We start from the raw sequence: 20,393 nt of genomic DNA, 5'->3' as shown, positions 1-20,393 counted from the left end.
AGATTGCCAGACAACCCACACAGAGGGAGAAACTGAAAGCATGGACACTGGGGCTAAGTGCTCTGCTTAAGTGCGTCTGCCTTCCCTGTTCACCAAAGAAAGTTGCCTTTTTATCAAGTCATAAATTCAACAGCAATTGCTGATCTTTCTGGGCACGACTCTTATCTTAGATCAATGTTTACCGCTGGCTTGGGGTCTTGGACAACACAAAAGCTGTGCTATCTCTATGGGGTGTTCACACCTAAATGCAGAATATCCAGGGGTCAGATAAACCCATTGGATGCAAAGGCCAGAGTTTATGGCGATAAAACGCAGGAACAAACAAGTGAACCATTACACAGGCCTGGGTAGACTATTATTTTCAAAGGTGGGCTGGAATCTGTTTTTATTGTTTTCTATACTAAAGGACAGCACAGTTTCATTTTAAAACCATGTGCATGAGGCTGTTGCTTTATGGAGAATGTAAAATATTGCAGCACCTCTATAGTATAGGGACATCAAAAGCTGATCCCCAGGGGGTGCATGTCTTTGAACAGAGTTATCCAACTGCAACACATTTCCACAGGCTACAAATTGGAATAAACACTTCCCACCGGGGAAATTAGTGGGGGGATCCCCGTTTTTAAGAAGCCTGGTCAAATACATTTTCTCCCCCTGTTTTTGCAGTCGTCTGTCTGTGCCTCGACAATATGGAAAAAAGTTTAGTTCCCAAGGGATATACGTTTTATTTGTAGGAAAAAAAAGAAAAAAAAAATATATATATATATATATACGCAAAGGAAACAATTGCAATGTGACATCGATACACGGATGCTGGATTGATACAAAAAAAGTAGGTGAAAACAGAAAGTTATGCTACATTTTTTTCCAGTGCCAGTTTCTTTCATTTGCACAGCCACCGACTGCTACACTTAGGCTACTGTTGCACTGGAGGCATGCATTTCCGTGAACAACATTGTCTTTCATTCATAAAGTGATGTCAGCCGAAGTCTGTTGCTCTGATAGGCCTTGTCTTTGGTTTTTTTTTTTTCTTTTTTGTTTATTGGGATGTGTGTCTGGGACTGGTGGGCTGGCTTTAGGATTACTATTGAGGGAGTCGAGAGGGAGAGATTGCTCCAGTTTGCTGCTCAATCCAGTCGGAGGCTCAATAGCATTAACACTGCAGGGGAGGGACTCTCTGCCCAATCCAGGATCCTACACAGACCCGGGACAAGCCAAATCCGCCCGATCCCTGACCAGCATCACACTCCTAATCCCATTGCCTTGACTAGACCTGACTCCAGGAACCTCCGAGACAGAAAAAGGACAACTTTATTCTGCTTTAATCCATCTGCACCCATTGATCTTTTCACCAGAATAAACCACCCCTCCTATTGAGATACTTCTGCTTTTCCCTTACCTAAGAGAGGCAGCTTTTTAAAGTGATTTGCGTCTGTTAATCATAATCTGTAAGGTAAGAATCATTTTTAATCTAGTCTATACAGTCAATAGCAAGAAAAACCTTTTAAAAGTAGGACAATGCATGGATAGGAGTAAATGTAGCGAATGGGTAACAATGTTGCATGCTGTGTAAAGGTATTTTTGACACAAAATGTTTCACACTTCTGAGTTGATGATCTCTTGTGATGAGGTGGGCTACAGATGGTTTTGGGGGGCCGGGGAGTGCAGTTAAAGAGATTGGAGAAAGACAAAGGGGGCTCCTAGAATAAAGACCCTCTGCCTTTGAAATGGTTGCCAGTGCCCTGGGAATGGGTTTCTGTGGCTTACAACCCTCGGAAGTGCAGGCTTTCAAACACATTTCAATCAAGCCGGAGCTGTAGCATGAGTTATTCATTTACTGTTTGGAGCTGGCGTGATTTCAGCATGCAGAGCTGGAGGATAGTTCAAGAAGAAACTTTAAAGAAGTTTAAAAATAAATGCGGCTTTCCCATTTCACACCGCAGACCCTGAGCGGGGCGCGTTGTCTGTGTCTGCGCTGCTGTGCGCGTTTATGGTGATGGTCCGGATACCGGAGGAATGAAACTGGCTTTCAACTGTGCCTTGTGGCAAATTGTGTCTATACATTAATCGCGTCTGCATGCAATCACAGCTCAACTTGTTGTGACACAATGATTGCTGCAGCATTTCAATTAGGTTGGTTTGTTTGGCTTTAGCTGGGATACAGAATAAGTTTTTGCTATATTGTACACAACGCACCTGCATTTTTTTTAGACAAGACCTCTGATTTCGGTAACACATATGGTGATAGCCTACATTTGATAAGTTTAATTTTAGTTTCACTTGTTGGTATTATTATTATTATTATTATTATTATTATTATTATTATTATTAATAATAATAATAATAATAGTTTCCCTACATAGGATATGGGGTGTGACACGTAAAATAGTGTGTTCTATTTAAGTATTTAAATATGTATGCATTATTCTGGTATAAATGGCAGCTTAAATGCTAAAACGTTGATTTAGAAACATATCCAAGAGCGCTTAATCCTGCAAAATACAGGCTTGGACCATTTGCTGATTATGTAATTCACTGTGCATTGAATACAGGTTACATCAACTTAAAACATATACAAAATCTATTTACACTTTTATATTAAAGGCGTGTGGTTATTCCTGGATATCATTTGAAGCCTGTTGTGAATCTTATTTCGTGAATCATCTAACGCAGTATACAACAAGGTTACACCATTATTTTATTTCAAACTTTTCTTTTTTACTTGCGTACCTCCAATAAAAGAAGGTCTCTTTAATTTGCTTTACATTTATGTTGGACCAAAGCTTCCTAGTTCTCCCACACTCAGAAATGTAACAGACCAGTCTATCATTTTATCTTTAAAGAAACTAAACTGGAGAAAAGTCCGAAAGGGACAGAACTCCATAGCATATTATGCTACCGTAACTAAATCGTGATTTGCATATGAAAACTTCAGCTGGAAGAATTGATCCAGTGTTGTCCATGCATTTATATATGTAGGCTACTAAATCCCTCCTCACTTAGTTGATAATCACCAATTGGAAAAAGGTTATGTTACACCTATGTTATGGGGAGCTAAAATAAATGTAAGATATACTTTAAAATATATGATGTGCCTTTATATTCAACTTTGGGTTAATATGCACTGCAGTACACCCTGTAAGTCACTTTCAGCTGAGGAGCTAGTTGGTTTTTGGGTTCAGGGTAACAGAGTGGTGGCTTGGAGGATGAAGGAGTGGGGGAGGGCAGCAAAAAAAAACATCCAGATGTATTATGTTTGAGCAAACTCTTGTTTCACACACCAGCATCTTGTTCGACATCACAAGAAGCATTTATGTTTGATCACATCACAAATCTGGAATGTGAATCAGTCCTTTCCAATGTGTATCTTATCTCTGTGCTCTCTACTGACTTGCTGTTGAGAAGGCGACAGAATTCATTTTAGGTTTCTGAAATTGGGATTTACAGCTATTGCATTCTTCTCTGTGTAGATGTATGATAGGTGACAGGGTTCGGATGTTTACTTGAATGCATTAAATGTACCTGTAATACATAGCAAGCGAGGCCAATGGAAAGCAAAACTAAGGTTGTGCTTAAGCTTTAAACAGTGCCTTCTTTGCTAAAATAGTGAGATTACCCTTTCATGTGTCAATATCACAGTATCAGTTGGAGATGTGAATTCGTTTTGGCCAGTACTCTTTAAAATAATCCTGTGTCACTGATTAACACATACATCCCCTGCACTTGTTTACAGATCTGATTGGTGACCTTTCCCTTTTGAGATCCTGTAAAAGATTGTGTGTCTGCTGTAGTGTTTGTTGGGAGTCCGTAGGAAGTGAAATCTGCTCACACACACACACACACACACACACACACATATATATATATATATATATATATATATATATATATATATATATATATATATATATATATACATATACATATATTACATTAGTACAACAGATTTGCAAAATATGATTTAGATCTCTCTATAAAGGTAAAAACAAAAATGCAGAAACACAAAAATACATTATGGGATTTACACGTTTTGTTTCATTGGTATACTCAGGTGAAATCAAAATATCTTTGCTTGTTTTAGAATTACATGAAATTGCTGTCCAGGCATGTATGCTAACATAATCCAGGTGGGGCTATACCAGTGGATGAAAAGAGTGGCTGGCAAAACGTTGAGGCACAAATTGACATTCACTCTATTCTTGTGCGTGTGTTAAGAGCGTGCGGATGCTTATCAGTTACATTCTTTGTATAAGCCTTACCTCCTTGATATTTATAATACAGATCAGATGCCACACCTGCTGTAACTGCCTCATAGACATAAAGGTTGGTGTTAACTAGGGGGTGTAGGTCTAATGTAAAACAACAAACCATGCAGGGCAGGTGCTTACTGGCAACTATTGAATTATTCTCAATTCTTCTTAAATGCTTCAGGACCTGTTTGTCACCACTCTCTCAGACAGTAGCATTTTAATTTTGTGTACATGCTGATAGTATTGAACTTAAGACCACAAAGACTCACAATCCAGGGATACTATGCAATGTTTGGCATCAACTAATATCTCTCTCTCTCTCTCTCTCTCTCTCTCTCTCTCTCTCTCTCTCTCTCTCTCTCTCTCTCTCTCTCTCTCTCTCTCTCTCTCTCTCTCTCTCATATATATTACTTTGCCTACTTATTTGCCTAGTACAAAAAGCCTCATTGACCTACTCCTCTGATAAGATTTAAAACAATAGTATTATACAAATATAGTACAGGAGACATCCTTGGATGATAAAATAAAATCTCAATAAGTTCACACCCAAGCTTTATACATATCATTGTAAAATGTATAGAAAATAATATATAATTGCAATTTATTACATCATTGTGTCACCCCGTTTTAGTTCAGTAAACTTCAGTGACTTGTGAAAAAGATAAGTGCTTGATGAGAATGTCTGTTTAGTGTAGGCTATATCTATACCAAATTGTATCAAGCCAAATGTATATATAGGTAGAGTATGACTTCCAGTATAGAATAAAAGGTTTTAATTATTGTCTTTAGCTGTAGCATATCTGATGTATTTGTGGGTTCAGAGTTTGTAATGATAGAACCGATTCAAGTTTTGAACAAAGTTACTTTTCAACTAAGATTAAAAAAAAGAAATACATATATAAATAAATAAAAGGCAGCAAAACAAAGCTGACATGTCTGTGGCTGGCTCTGCCTTAAAATTATCCCTCCCAAAATTACAATCATACATTCTCTCTTCTCTGTAATTAAACATTAGACTTTATCTTTTCCAGATGTAAAGTTTGAAGCACAAACCCTGTAGTTTTATTTTTGTAAACCCATTTCAGAGCCCTGAGAAAGAACACGGTCACAACCTGCACAACCACAGCTGCATCATGGACCTCTGTAGCAAAACACATTAGAGACGGAGCCCCTTCCCTTTCACTTTTGTCTTTGTCAATGACATGAAGTCTGGAGGAGTCATTGATTTTCCTTTTGCAGGATACATTTTGACTTTTCAGAATGCCTTCTTAATACTGCTTGAGCTGCATGATTCATATCAGTATGCAATATATCAGCCAACTTGCAATGCAAATAAGGACGACGGGACTCCTGCATTTAAATGAACTTCAAATGTACTGTTTAAGGGCCTGCCCTGGTTTTAACTTCTCAATGTCAGTGGGGTGTTTGATGTGGATAAGACTTGTTTCCACTTTCTAAGCAGCATTGACAATAGTCAGAATGGCTACATTAGTGTGTTTTCCCTCCTTGTGTAACACATCCACTATAGTGGAACAATTACTTTGTACTGCCATTGGAGACCATTTTTAATTAATAACATTATTGAAAGAAAACACGTGACTGAAAAAAAAAATGTTTGTCCATATTGTAAAGCTGCTGAATTATTTATAATAAAGTTAGAAAACATTACATGTAAAAGGTGACATGGAGGTTTAGTTGTATAGTTCAGACACAAAATTGCAGTGTGTCAATATATTAAGTGTGTATATATATATATATATATATATATATATATATATATATATATATATATATATAAGTATTAAGTAAAATAATATATATGTATAATGTGTAAAATATATAATTAGTGTTTCTTACAGTATATGTTAAAATGCCTAAAATGGTATATATTTATTATCAAGTAGAAGAAGACAATGGCTGTGTTATTTGTTTTTAACTCATATTAAGCATTTACAGATTTTAAGCCTGTTTTGTATGAAACCTTCCAAACCAGAAGGCATTTTAATCTATCTTAACCATGTACAATGGCTTAAAACGGAAATGAACAGTTCTATTTTAAAGAGATTACAGTGTAGAGTTTAATCCTGCAATCAAATAGCACAAGTCCAGATAGCTGAAAAGCAGACACTGACGGACTTCACAGCGTTTTTATGGGAGTTCATTAAAAGGACAGGATTTCACTTGCAGTAAATGCTACTAAAGTATCAGGATAATCGGCTATCATTATTCTGATTAAATCACTGGGGATTTACTTCCCATCAGCTGCGATCAATGTGGCAAAATCAATAAACACAGAGTTTCATTACATAGGACTGCGTTTATATACATCTGAGGAGTCTAAAATATCTGCTGACTAAGAGGGTGGATGACAGTGATGTATTTTGTATAGTGTATAATGGGTATTTTATGGTTTTGCTTAAGTATTGTTCAGATCACTTCCTGTCATACCTAATTAACTTAATATTTTTACTTTATATTTACCTGATACATATACTAGTAAATGGTAACAAAAATGATATTGACGAATCCGTATTCGTGGATTAAGTTTGGTTTGTTGCTTATTAGGATAATTTAGTCATTTGTGTCTCCAAAAACTTAACTACAGACTAAGTCTTCCAGATCACTGATTATATCCTACGTTTCTAAACTGCAATGTGTCTCTTTTAGGATGAGAAGCTTCACTGGATCCTTCATCTTGTTACTGGTGCTTGCAGTAAGAGCCCAGAAGTTACCCACTAGGGATGAGGAACTCTTTCAGATGCAGATCCGAGACAAATCTCTTTTTCATGACTCATCTGTTATCCCAGACGGGGCTGAGATCAGTGGTTACCTCTTCAGGGACACACCCAAAAGGTACTTTCCAAATTTAGCAATCCTAATGAATGTTTCCTATTCCTCACCAAAGGAAAAAGTAACATGCTTGTTCTTTCTGTGGTATATACGAGTTTTCACATAAATTCTTCTTCTTTTCCCTTTGAAGATGGTTAGAAAACGTCAGGGCATAATTTGAAAGGAAACACCTGGGACCAATGCTATTGTAAATGTTTATACTTCATTAGTTCATGTAGAATATGCTTAACTACACAGCCAAATCACAATATTGCAGATGTTTTCCATATTTATGATTTCTGTTAGCATAAAACATTTTAATATGAGCCCAAAATGAAGCATGCATAAATGCGTGATTCAGATTATTTATTGTTGTCAGACAGGATATACAAATCATTCTAAGTTTAATACAGCAATGGGAGGTCTTTACTTAGGGGCTGGGGGGTCCATTGGTTAAGGTAGGCCACTTGTTATTAGGAGATTCATGCCCTGACTGTTGCTGACTATTTGTTTGCTACACTGAGCAAGTTATGGACTTTTAATTGCTCTTTTGATGAGATCTAAAAGTGAAATCCTGTTGTAAGTCTTAATGCACCAGCAAGTTGTTGATAGTTGTTACAAGTGCCAGCTAAATGCCTTTATCTTCTTCTGAATGTTTAAGCTGGTCAGAATGTCTCCTAACACTGATGGCACTTTATTATATCCACCCTCAGGTATTACTTTGTTGTTGAGGAAGACAATACCCCTTTGTCAGTAACCGTGACACCATGTGATGCACCTCTGGAATGGACACTAAGCCTTCAAGAACTTCCTGAAGAGTCCAGTGGAGATGGCTCAGGTAACACAGACCAAATTACAGTCTTTAAGACCCTTCTGTTATATATATATATATAGCACTACATTTCTAAACTTACATTTTAAAAAGTCCTGGATTTGCTTCAGTGTATTCTGTATGTTATGGATCATTGGGGATGGTTTGTTAATGGTCCCTCAAACCACGCAAAACACCAACATTGTTCCCATCTAATTTTGGTAATACAAAAATAAAGCGGTTTTGCTTTTTCCCTACTGTTATCATGAATTCAGTCTCCTGAATTAAACTGTTCTTCTGTCAGAACAATTTATCTTAAAATACAACTTCAATCGATCAGCAGACACACCTGTATTGGACATTAAGGTGTGTTTCACTAATTATCTTGTTAATCATTGTCATGTCTCTGCATTGTTATCTAATAGAGGTATCTAACAGTACTCGTACAGCAGGCATTCTGCTCCATTCCACTTCTCAGAGAGGAAACATTTCCGACCTTCTCACCATCTGGACAATATCTAAAATGCAAGAAATCAATTGAGTCACATTAGCAAATTGGATTGTAGTTTAAAATGTGCCTCCAAACCTATTTTTTTGAAAATGTGGTGCAGGAATGATTACTTTTGTAGTGAATGCCGGTTCTTACTAATTATTTAATGAAATAGTAAATATTTGTACTTTACCTGTGTGTTATACTTCATAAATTTAACAAACAAGGATGATGAATAATGAATGAACTTACGCTGAATGATGCTATGGTTGCAAAGTGAAAGTAGCTAATATATTCAAATTATTATACAATTATTTAAAGTATTGAGGCCACCTCAGATAACAATAAAGAGTATGTATGTTATATTGTTAGCACATCTACTGTTTCTGTTTTATTCTGTTAAGTATCTGCATTATAGCTGCCTGCACAAGTCAGATTAATTTAATATGCTGTCAAGTACACTAGTTAGTGTGAAAACATAATATTATGTTTTCTGGCAGAAGTGAAAAACGTCTTAGACTAACTCCCTTATGTGAAGGCAACAAGGGCTGCTTATCCATTCACTGCCCGAGCAAGAAAAACTCAATAACAACTTCAGATGTTGAGGAATATTTTGTCTGAAAACAGTCTTAGTGACTTGTAAATGACTTTCTGTGTCAGAGGTCAATTAAAATTTCTATGACTTCATTAGAATCAACAGTTTGTGACGACGTTCTGAGTGATTTAGTTCCAGTGGGTTATATTAATGTCATTTGTGTGTCAACACCACGTAAGTTGAGAATGTAAGCACCAGATAGAAATGCATGTCCTGGATAAACAAACGTCACGATTTTCATGATTTTGATGATAACGATATATTTTATATGTTTCTGTGTAAATTCTTAGGAAACAAAAATATTTGATGAATGTCTTTATTTATATTGCTTTTATTTGTTTATTAGACAAGGTGGACAGTGTGTACAGACGAAAACAAGAATTATAAATATATTTTCTCCTCTTCCTGCAGGTGAACCAGAACCACTAGATCAACAAAAGCAACAGATCATCAGTGAGGAAGGCACAGAGCTTTTTTCTTACAAAGGCAATGACGTTGAGTCCTATGTAGCGTCTAGTTCCCCATCTGGCTTATATCAGTTAGAACTCATCTCTACAGAGAAGGACACAAACTTCAAGGTGTATGCCACCACCACTCCAGAATCAGACCAGCCTTATCCTGAGTTGCCATATGATCCACGGGTGGATGTCACTTCCCTGGGACGCACCACCGTCACCTTGGCATGGAAACCTACCCCTACTGGTTCTCTGATGAAGCAACCCATCCAGTATTGTGTGGTCATCAACAAGGAGCACAACTTTAAAAGTCTTTGTGCTGTGGAGGGAAAATTGAATGCTGATGACGCATTTATGTTGGCACCCAAGCCGGGATTGGACTTCAGCCCATTCGACTTCTCTCACTTTGGATTCCCCTCAGAGAATGACTCTGGCAAAGACCGGTCTTTGGTGGGTAAATCAGTACCTGGAAAAATGTCTCGCTCATACACAACCAAGCAAAAAGTGGATCTCCAGAAAGTTTGTATAGGGAATAAGAACATCTTCACCGTGTCTGAACTGAAGCCTGACGTGCAGTACTATTTTGATGTATTTGCTGTGAACACTGTTACTAACATGAGCACGGCATATGTTGGCACATTTGCCAAAACTAAAGAAGAGGCTAAGCAGAAAACAGTGGAGCTAAAAGACGGGAAAGTCACAGATGTGTTCATCAAGAGGAAGGGGAGCAAGTTCTTGAGGTTTGCCCCAGTATCCTCACACCAGAAAGTCATGTTTTATGTTCATTCTTGCTTGGATGCCATCCAGATCCAGGTGAGGAGAGACGGCAAACTCCTGCTTTCTCAGAATGTGGAGGGCGTACGCCAGTTCCAGCTGAGAGGAAAACCCAAGGCTAAGTACCTGATTAGACTGAGGGGCAGCCGGAAAGGGGCATCCATGCTGAAAATCCTCGCCACTACAAGGCCCAACAAACAGCCCTTTCCTTCTCTCCCCGAGGATACCCGAATTAAAGCCTTTGATAAGTTGCGCACTTGTACCTCCGTGACCGTGGCATGGCTGGGAACACAGGAGAGGAATAAGTTCTGCATTTATAAAAAGGAAGTAGACGACAGTTACAATGAAGAACAGAGGAAAAGAGAGCAGAATCAGTGTACAGGGCCAGAGACCAGGAAGAAGTCTGAGAAAGTCCTCTGCAAATACTTTCACAGCCAAAATCTACAGAAAGCTGTCACTACAGAAACAATAAAGGGCCTTGAGCCTGGCAAATCCTACCTACTGGATGTTTACGTTGTAGGGCATGGAGGCCATTCGGTCAAGTATCAGAGCAAACTGGTGAAAACAAGGAAGTTTTGTTAATGACTCTGAATATATATATATATATATATATATATATATATATAAAAAGTTTATTTAACTCTAAGCGATATTCTACTAAAGAGTGTATACAGACTGACTACTCATGCAGCTGAGAGGCTGTGCCAGTATTTGAACTGTGTAGAAAGATATCAACTTGTATATTTATGTTTACATTATTCAGCGGTTGTTTGGACAGATTCGGAGTGGTGCTCCCAGACAGCACATGGCATTTGCGTTAACATGGGTCCATGTCTGACCATAACATCCAGTCCAGTGACGAGAAGGAACAAAGGGTTCAAGGCAGGAGAGTTCTCATCGACTTTCTTCATCACTGCATGACTTGCATTTCATCATTCGGTAGTACTAAGAAGTGCAGAGACAATTCATATAAAACTGTCTGCCTTGTTATTCACTCATACAAGTACATTTAATTCGTAGAAGAATTTTAAATTATTTTATAAATTTCTGCCTTTTTAAAATATTATTATTATAATTTTGAAAAATTGTAAATCTATTAAAAAGTAATTGACCTTCAGATGTAATCTCAGAGTTTCCTAGACTGCATCTGGAAAGTTTCCTTTGCTATTGTAAATTTATTTCCTGTCATGTGATCGATTAAATGTTTTATTATGTCTTTTATGTACAAAGTTGTTCTACAAATATTCATGTACATAAAAACTAAATATATAACAATTACATATTGTGTGATATTTTTGGGAGTGGATGTTTTGGGTGCGTGTAAAGAAGTTCACAAACATAAAAATACAGATTTTAAAGAACATTTTGAATTCACTCTGCACAGCTGTGTATCTATTACATTTAACTCCATATATATAAATGCAGTGGTTTACAGCGTTCCAGATGTATATTTGAATTGAGTAATATGTAATCCCTGTGAGCCTTAATGTAGATTAAAAAAAATACATGAGCTGATGCAGATGGTGAGATAGGGATGATGGTGCTACCTTTTTGTAGTTATTTGTTTGTACAATTAAACATGATTATCCTTTACATATACAAGGGAAAGCAATACAAATACATTTTCAATTGAATTTTACAATTTGTATGTTATTTTTTTACCATACTAGATACATGATTGTATACATCGGAATACAGGCAAATCATATTGATTGTGAAGTGATTTCTGAATATATGAGTAATGCTGAAAACAGTCAAATTCAAACCTCCTTTCAATAGGAGCTACAAATAGTTGCATAGAAGGAGACCAAAAAAACAGCCAGAAACTGGAAAAAACAGGAATGGGAATGTATTTATTTTCATGTGTTTCTTTAGTTTTAGAGCAAATGCAAAATTGCTCACAGGTGTATTTAGTAATAGTTTATTCTGCTTTAACAACATACACATCAGTTATTTAAACTCAATGTTTTAACACAGTCATTTATTATAGACATGCCCTATTTATTTCAAACCTACTTAGAGTCAATCAAATTATCACTTACATACCATGGGGAGTCTCACATGGTTTGCATTATCTTCAGATAACATGTAGAATAATAGTAGACACTCTATTAAACTCAAATAAATAAAGCAAGTCTAGAGGGACTCACAAAAGCTTTCACTCACGATACAATTACATTAAAACATTCTGAATTTAAATGACACTGGTTTTGTCTTTAGTGGATGTTTTATTTGTAAAAGTATGAAGAAGGTGATTTATTTTAAAGCACCATCATGTTTATTTAAAACAAAACAAAACAAAACAAAACAAAACAAAACAAAACTTATTGATTCCAAGTTTCAGATTTCTGGTGTTCTTGGGGTATATTAATTCAACATCAATTCCCATTCTCTGTATGAAAAGAAACAATGGCTTTAATATCTTCATGCACTCATTAAAGCATTTCAATCACTTAATTTGGACAGAATTTGAATCAGAGGAATTTTCACCATGCATTTTATGGTCCTATCTAACATTTTCAAGCAAAAATCATTAAAAAAATCAATCACCCTGCTAAAGTGGACGTTGCCTATAGAAGACCAAGCTGTGACTGAAAAGCACGGGCTGATAAAGTATGTGTTTGCATAAACTCACACCCCTCCATGCATTGTTAGCGGCTATGAATGGACTATTTCTTCAAAAATACAGACTTCTTTTTAATGAGGACCTCTTCACCTCTTACTTTTTCAAACCAAATGACGTTTCTCAAAATAAATGTGCAAACTAGTACCGATCAAATGCATTTTAACAACTTGCTAAAAATTCCCAGAATAATTAAAGAACAGGACCTCTGTCAAAGTATTTTTCCAAGTAAACATTTCTCTTGCAACTGTGTTAAACTCAAATATCTGACATATTGGTGTCTAACCTACATACAAATAGTAATTAGATTTGGTGAGATTTGTGCCTGAAATACTACCAAACACTACTAGAAGGAAACAGCTGGGAAGAATTCAGGAAGTATAAAAAAATCAACATTGATCAGCAATCAGAAGTGTTTTGGGAAAACCTTATACTCTCAGCTTGTGTGTTCTTCTCTGGGTAATTTCACCTCGTTGAGTTCGGAGCAGTGTTTTCAATATATGTTTATTGCTGCAATATTTATTCAGTCTGGAAAAGCACAAACAAAGCAGATAAGACAACAGAGAACCAGGACAAACTCTTTATTGGGTTTGTGAGAGGTAAATTCATTATATATCACTAGTTTAAAAGCAGCTACAGCTGGACTGTGATTTCAAGAGCATTTTTTCAATTTCTTCAAAAGAAGAAGATATACCTTTCATTATCATACATTCCACTTTTCTGGGTTTTTAATAGCAATGTGATACCATAGAAGTTTTGATTAATTAATTAGCATTTTCAAATGTAAATATGTAAATCAACTTTTGTTCCAGATCATTCATTTTCTATGTATTTGCTTACCTTTCATATATAAAGTATATACTAAAATCTAAATGAGAATTGAACTGTATATATGGCAGTGGAAATAATTATATTACCAAAAAAATAGCATGCAATAGTTTCCAGGCTGGACTGGATGTTAAATTGCCTCTATAGCTTGACATAATGGGCACCTGCAATGTTGCCATAACTCTTGAACGTGTTGTTCACGGCACCATCCTGAATCGAAGATGTTGCATGTGTAACTAGTTCACAGCAAACAAGATTATCCTTATTATAAGCTTAACCTTATTAAGCCTTAATCGGCATGTATAGTTAAGGTTTCATTTCCTGCTCGTGAAAGCTGTGCCTAGATGAATGACACAGTGTACATTAATAACACAGATAATGACAAACAGACCTTTTGGCTCAGCAAGCCCTGCCTTTCATCGATCACTCTCGATCCAGTACTTCATGAACAGGAGGGGTGCAGCACACACCGTCTGCTGGTGTATAGGGTTACACTTACGTTTGCATGCAAATAAAATCATTTGAAAGTCAAACTCGGGCATTTAAATGATCTTATTTTACACATTAAAACAAACAAACAAAAAAACCTTCACTTAAATAGGCTGAGGATCATCTCCAAACCTTTCGATGTATAGAATGCAACATAGGCAGATGGTCAGAGATGCTGATTGAGTGTTTGGTTTGCAGCTTGATAATGCTCTCTCTATTACCTGAATAATAATAGAATAATAACCAAAGGTACAGATTCTAATTACAGGAACACAGTCGATACATATCTATCAGCATGTTTAATGGCCTTTTGACAATGATTCATAAAGGTGAAGGTGTGAATAATGTATACCTCCCAGGCATTGAGCCTTATATAGTTAATGTACTGGGCTTCACCAGCTCAGAGCATTCTACACGAAACAGTATAATGACTTTTTAATGTTGTTACACCTTTCTCAGTAGTATTGTACACCTCTCCAGCAATATTTGTGAGTTGTTTATGGATGAATGAATAAGCAGAGGTCTCAAAGACAGAGCAGCTCACTAACGAGGAATGTGCTATACTTAATATTAGTTAATGCTGCCCCACAATGCTGTTGTACATGCTAATGGGGACACAATCCTTCTGCTTTCATCCTACACAACTGATATGCATCAAGCACACTCTCCCACACTATCACTATTTCCATTGTGACTAATGCAGAAAATTAAAGTGCTTGCCTTGCATTTGAACAATGGCAGGCTCTCAAGTCATTGCCTAAAAACTAAGACAAATAAAACCTCTCCAACAAATCTTTGTGTCCTTGTGATAGTTTCTTGGAACACATTTCCTGCAGAATTGTCAGCAGTGTAGGTTAATGAATCAAAAAATTCTATCATTTAATAATAGTTCATAGAATACATTTTATAGAACTCGTTACACATCAATTGATACTCATCACAGAGATCTGGATCTATAGTGCTAAAAGTTAAATGCTTCCTAAAGGAAGATGAATCTGGAATCCTGCCCATATCCTGAGATCAAGGTTAGAGTATACATGTCTGAAAAGTGATAATTAACCCAGATCATAAAGATTTGGCAAAGCCAATCATTATAATTTATTTGTCAAAGGACCAGACATTGGTTTTAAGTTATGGCCTTGTGTAAGTCAACATAAAGTATTGATTTAATTCAAATGTATTAATCTTCTCAAAAGTACATGCAACAATACTTTCCCAACAGATTACTGCAGAATTGTAATAAAATATTCCTAAGCAATCACAGCCAAACAGAGACCTTACGTCATCACCCCCCGTGCAAAAATACTTTTACATTTTCTTGATTAAAAAAAATAATAATAATAATATATATATATATATATATATATATATATATATATATATATATATATGATTGAATTCAAATATGTTTTTCAGAGCACCTCACAATACTTTAGTGATGGCTACTATAGTGTTTGTATTCTAATGTATCATACACGTAATTCAGAGGTGGAACATTTTAACAAATTGTGAACAAGGCAGAGATGGCAGAAAGCAGTTGTGAAGTCATTAACCAGACTGTCAACAAGTTAATGTTGGCTGTAAAATCAAACAGCGGAACTAATTAAAAACAAGTAGAAAATGAATAACGTTGAGCTGATTGATTTGATTTGATTTGATATGCACAAGAAACACATGGAATGGAAGGAGCTTCAAAAAGAAGAAGAAAAACAACTGCTGAAGGAACAGACTCTTTATAGAAGCTTTTAAGCTGCTGTTAAAAACTAAAAACAAAAGGAAGGAGGACAATATAAGTTTGGTTCCACTAATTCAATCAGTAAGAAGAACACAAATCTATATGAAAAAAAAAAAACCTGTTACCAATAAATCTTTCATTCATATGAAGAGCACATGCCATGATTTGGCAAACCCCTGCATTATATATAACATTCACTCTACAGCTGTGTCCGTCACATGCTTGTAATTGTTTGGTTTCATTGTTCACTTCGTGACCCTTCTTTAACATGAGATTCGAACTCCACCACACTCATTTGCAACATCTAAGCTTGTGTTTTGTTCAGGGGTGTGTCCCTGGGGCTCCTGTCTGTCTGACATTGATCTCGACTTCTGGAGTAAGACCAACTCCAAGTGTTTCCATCATATTAAGACAGGGGAAAACTCCCTGAGTGACATCAGACAGCAAAGCACCAAAATATGTCTTTTTGATTGTGAGTGTGATGAAGTCATAGTTTCTACTTTAATTGGAGATAAAGCTTGCATGTTATCAGGATGAAAATAACAATGACAGACACATTTCTTGAGCAGATCTGTGGATGTGAGAACATGTAGTGATGTCTAGCAGTGTCTTCTTCAGATTCTTGAAGCTTGACTTTTACTTGATACAGTTAACTGAGTCCAATTTGCAGTCCTCCATACAGTAAATCACACCCTTATAAATTATTCAGAACACTCTAGAATGTACCATTAGACCAATAAAATATGTATTTATTTTATTTAATTTTGGATCTATTCTATGCACTGTATGTGTGTTTCTGCCCTATTTTGATTAAATACACACAAGCACCATTGTACGGTGCTAACTGTAATGCATTTGGTTGGTAGAGATGTTTTGTGCTATCCATTTAGCTGTCAGTAGGAGTTGGAATGCATTGTCCAGTAAGTGCAGGGTGACATTGCAAGTAAGAAGTGCTCTTCTCTTACAATGAGAGTGAATTTTGAACAGGAAAAAAAAGAAACGAAGACAATACTGAGTACTGGCAACAAATGTCACTGCTTGTGAAAAAAGGAAGGCTTGTGAAAACTGTATTTTGATGCCAAAATAAAAAGTAAACAAAAGACTGCTGAGCAGGAAAGATTGAATACCATTTACACTTGAATCACTAATTTTGTATGAAAATTCTCATTAACTCATGCCTTTAACATCACTATCAATGTGATAGGGTTAGTTACCATAGGATTTGCATTGTCACTGGATGCTTGGGCACAGGAATTTGTTGATAGCAGATATTTAGAAATTCAGTTTCCTGAAGCAAAGGCAATTATCACTGTTCTCAATTTAAACCTGGTGGTTTATTTGAAAGGTATTGTGTATAAATCTGACATATTAGCTTCTCTTTAGCTTTGGAGATGAGTACTATTTTCAAAGTAGATTAATTAAATACATAACCCAAAACATGCAATCTGAAAATCAGTGTATGCTAAAAAACTTAAACATAGTATTAAACAACCAGGACGCAATTTCCATACACATAACATCACTTGTATGCATCAGTGCAGGTGGATAAGCTAGAAAACAGCACAGTAACGTCTATGTGTCTCTTCACAACATATATCAATATTTTTCAGTGGGAGCTCTTTGCGTTGAACACTTAAGTTGAGAAAAGAAAGCATGTTAATATGTATAACTAAACATATAGTGAGGGAAAAAACATTTGCCCAATGACATAGAAATGATCAGTCTATAATTTTAATGATAGGTGTATTTTAACAGTGAGAGACAGAATAACAACAACAAAATCCAGAAAAAAACGAATTTCAAAAAAGTTATAAATTGATTTGCATGTTAATGAGGGAAATAAGTATTTGATCCCCTATCAATCAGCAAGATTTCTGGCTCCCAGGTGTCTTTTATACAGGTAACGAGCTGAGATTAGGAGCTCTCTCTTAAAGGGAGTGCTCCTAATCTCAGCTCGTTACCTGTATAAAAGGCACCTGTCCACAGAAGCAATCAATCAATCAGATTCCAAACTCTCCACCATGGCCAAGACCAAAGAGCTGTCCAAGGATGTCAGGGACAAGATTGTAGACCTACACAAGGCTGGAATGGGCTACAAGACCATCGCCAAGCAGCTTGGTGAGAAGGTGACAACAGTTGGTGCGATTATTCGCAAATGGAAGAAACACAAAATAACTGTCAGTCTCCCTCGGTCTGGGGCTCCATGCAAGATCTCACCTCGTGGAGTTTCAATTAACAAGAGAACGGTGAGGAATCAGCCCAGAACTACACGGGAGGATCTTGTTAACGATCTCAAGGCAGCTGGGACCATAGTCACCAAGAAAACAATTGGCAACACACTACGCCGTGAAGGACTGAAATCCTGCAGCGCCCGCAAGGTCCCCCTGCTCAAGAAAGCACATGTACAGGCCCGTCTGAAGTTTGCCAATGAACATCTGAATGATTCAGAGGAGAACTGGGTGAAAGTGTTGTGGTCAGATGAGACCAAAATCGAGCTCTTTGTCATCAACTCAACTCGTCGTGTTTGGAGGAGGAGGAATGACCCCAAGAACACCATCCCCACTGTCAAACATGGAGGTGGAAACATTATGCTTTGGGGGTGTTTTTCTGCTAAGGGGACAGGACAACTGCACCGCATCAAAGGGACGATGGACGGGGCCATGTACCGTCAAATCTTGGGTGAGAACCTCCTTCCCTCAGCCAGGGCATTGAAAATGGGTCGTGGATGGGTATTCCAGCATGACAATGACCCAAAACACACAGCCAAGGCAACAAAGGAGTGGCTCAAGAAGAAGCACATTAAGGTCCTGGAGTAGCCTAGCCAGTCTCCAGACCTTAATCCCATAGAAAATCTGTGGAGGGAGCTGAAGGTTCGAGTTGCCAAACGTCAGCCTCGAAACCTTAATGACTTGGAGAGGATCTGCAAAGAGGAGTGGGACAAAATCCCTCCTGAGATGTGTGCAAACCTGGTGGCCAACTACAAGAAACGTCTAACCTCTGTGATTGCCAACAAGGGTTTTGCCACCAAGTACTAAGTCGAAGGGGTCAAATACTTATTTCCCTCATTAACATGCAAATCAATTAATAACTTTTTTGAAATGCGTTTTTCTGGATTTTTTTGTTGTTAATCTGTCTCTCACTGTTAAAATACACCTACCATTAAAATGATAGACTGATCATTTATTTGTCAGTGGGCAAACGTACAAAATCAGAAGGGGATCAAATACTTTTTTCCCTCACTGTAATTAAAACTCAATGAGAGGCAATGAGAGGCAATGACAGGGAATATTATCCTCCGTCTCATACACAATTTGCACCATTGCATGTGGAAGAAATTCGGTAGGTTTGGCAAACTCTCTTGCCATAAAAAAATACTTCAGCAATGGTTCCAAACCCTGCTAAGTTTCTGCATTTATATTAATCTGCTTTAATATTATCTCATTTTTATGTTCTGTACAGTAATAAAATGTCTCATTTTGCCCATTATCCCAGCAAAAAGGACCACAATATATACTATACTAGATACACCAGGATGCTTTGTTTTTCAATAACAACTAGATAACTGAAATGTTTGAGGATGACAATTAAAAAATGTCCATCAAAAAACAAAAACAAAGATGGAAATATATAGTTATTAATATAAAAAAAAACAGAAACAAATCTTTACATACATAGTTTTAAGAACAGATTCCCTGCGAATGTGTGATAAATCCTCTGTGAAAGCATTTCACACTGACTCATGTTATTGGTTCCACATAATATTCATTGCACACTAGGCATAATCAATTTCTTGTTATGTCAATGACAATTAATCACCCCTGATTCTTTTTGCCAAATTATTATTCTAACATATGTTCACCAACACTAAACATGTTCTTTTATTCTGAAAGCTGACTAGAATATATAACATTTCTTGTCTTCTATTTTAGATCTTTTTCCTCATTCCCTCAATACTCTGGTGTGAAACTTGTATACCGAAACTATAAAAAATACAAGCATTGCTTTTTGGCAGATTTGTTTTACTAATACTGTACTGGAAGTACCAGCTGATATCAAGATTGTTTTTTGACAGGCGATGGAGTTAGTCAGACTGAAGGATTGTCTCAATGTCTCCAGAGAAAAGAAGCTGACAACTACAAGCAGTTGTGGTTAAATGGGTATGACTATTTAATGTTTTACATTGCATATCTTTGGATTTTAGGCATGTCAGCTGTAAACCTAAGCCAGCTACTTACTTTTAGAAATATTAGTCGTGTTGCCTGTAATCTAGGAGTAAGCACCCTAAGCCTATACTTTTGAATGACATTTTTTTTTCCCTTTTTGGAAGATGATTTGGAAGATGTTCCTTGGCAGACAGGGATGGCAGACTGTATGTCCTTTTAGAGTTCTTCATACAATTTTTAGTTAGTGCTGTATTCCACTCAATGGGACAAAATTGTGATACTTCGTAGTGTTCCTATTCCTAAACACCTTATTATCTATTTTTCTGATTGTTGTGGATACATGTGTTTATA

At 36.6% G+C, this 20,393-nt stretch overlaps 1 protein-coding gene across 2 annotated transcripts; it reads left to right on the top strand.

Annotated features, from left to right (window-relative positions):
- The first annotated feature begins 646 nt into the window (after nucleotides 1-646).
- ndnf (neuron-derived neurotrophic factor) lies at nucleotides 647-11,482 on the top strand. Of its 2 annotated transcripts, none has more exons than XM_066719998.1 (4): nucleotides 647-832; nucleotides 6,918-7,103; nucleotides 7,793-7,917; nucleotides 9,387-11,482. In XM_066719998.1, the coding sequence occupies exons 2-4, from the start codon at nucleotides 6,919-6,921 to the stop codon at nucleotides 10,784-10,786; spliced, it is 1,710 nt and encodes a 569-aa protein (XP_066576095.1). In that variant the 5' UTR covers nucleotides 647-832; nucleotide 6,918; the 3' UTR covers nucleotides 10,787-11,482. The 2 variants fall into 2 exon arrangements, with proteins under 2 accessions (XP_066576095.1, XP_066576094.1); XM_066719997.1 differs by lacking the exon at nucleotides 647-832 and adding an exon at nucleotides 1,022-1,453.
- Nucleotides 11,483-20,393: the final 8,911 nt, after the last annotated feature.

This window comes from Amia ocellicauda, chromosome 13 (genome assembly GCF_036373705.1).
Source record: "Amia ocellicauda isolate fAmiCal2 chromosome 13, fAmiCal2.hap1, whole genome shotgun sequence".
NCBI lineage: Eukaryota > Metazoa > Chordata > Actinopteri > Amiiformes > Amiidae > Amia > Amia ocellicauda.
This window is presented reverse-complemented; position numbering and strand designations above follow the sequence as displayed.

Bases quoted from the DNA above. Each gene is read 5' to 3' on its own strand.
- ndnf (XM_066719998.1), top strand. From the start codon at position 6,919: ATGAGAAGCTTCACTGGATCCTTCATCTTGTTACTGGTGCTTGCAGTA. The intron at 7,104-7,792 runs GTACTTTCCAAA...ATCCACCCTCAG, and splicing joins TTCAGGGACACACCCAAAAG to GTATTACTTTGTTGTTGAGG. The intron at 7,918-9,386 runs GTAACACAGACC...CTCTTCCTGCAG, and splicing joins GTCCAGTGGAGATGGCTCAG to GTGAACCAGAACCACTAGAT.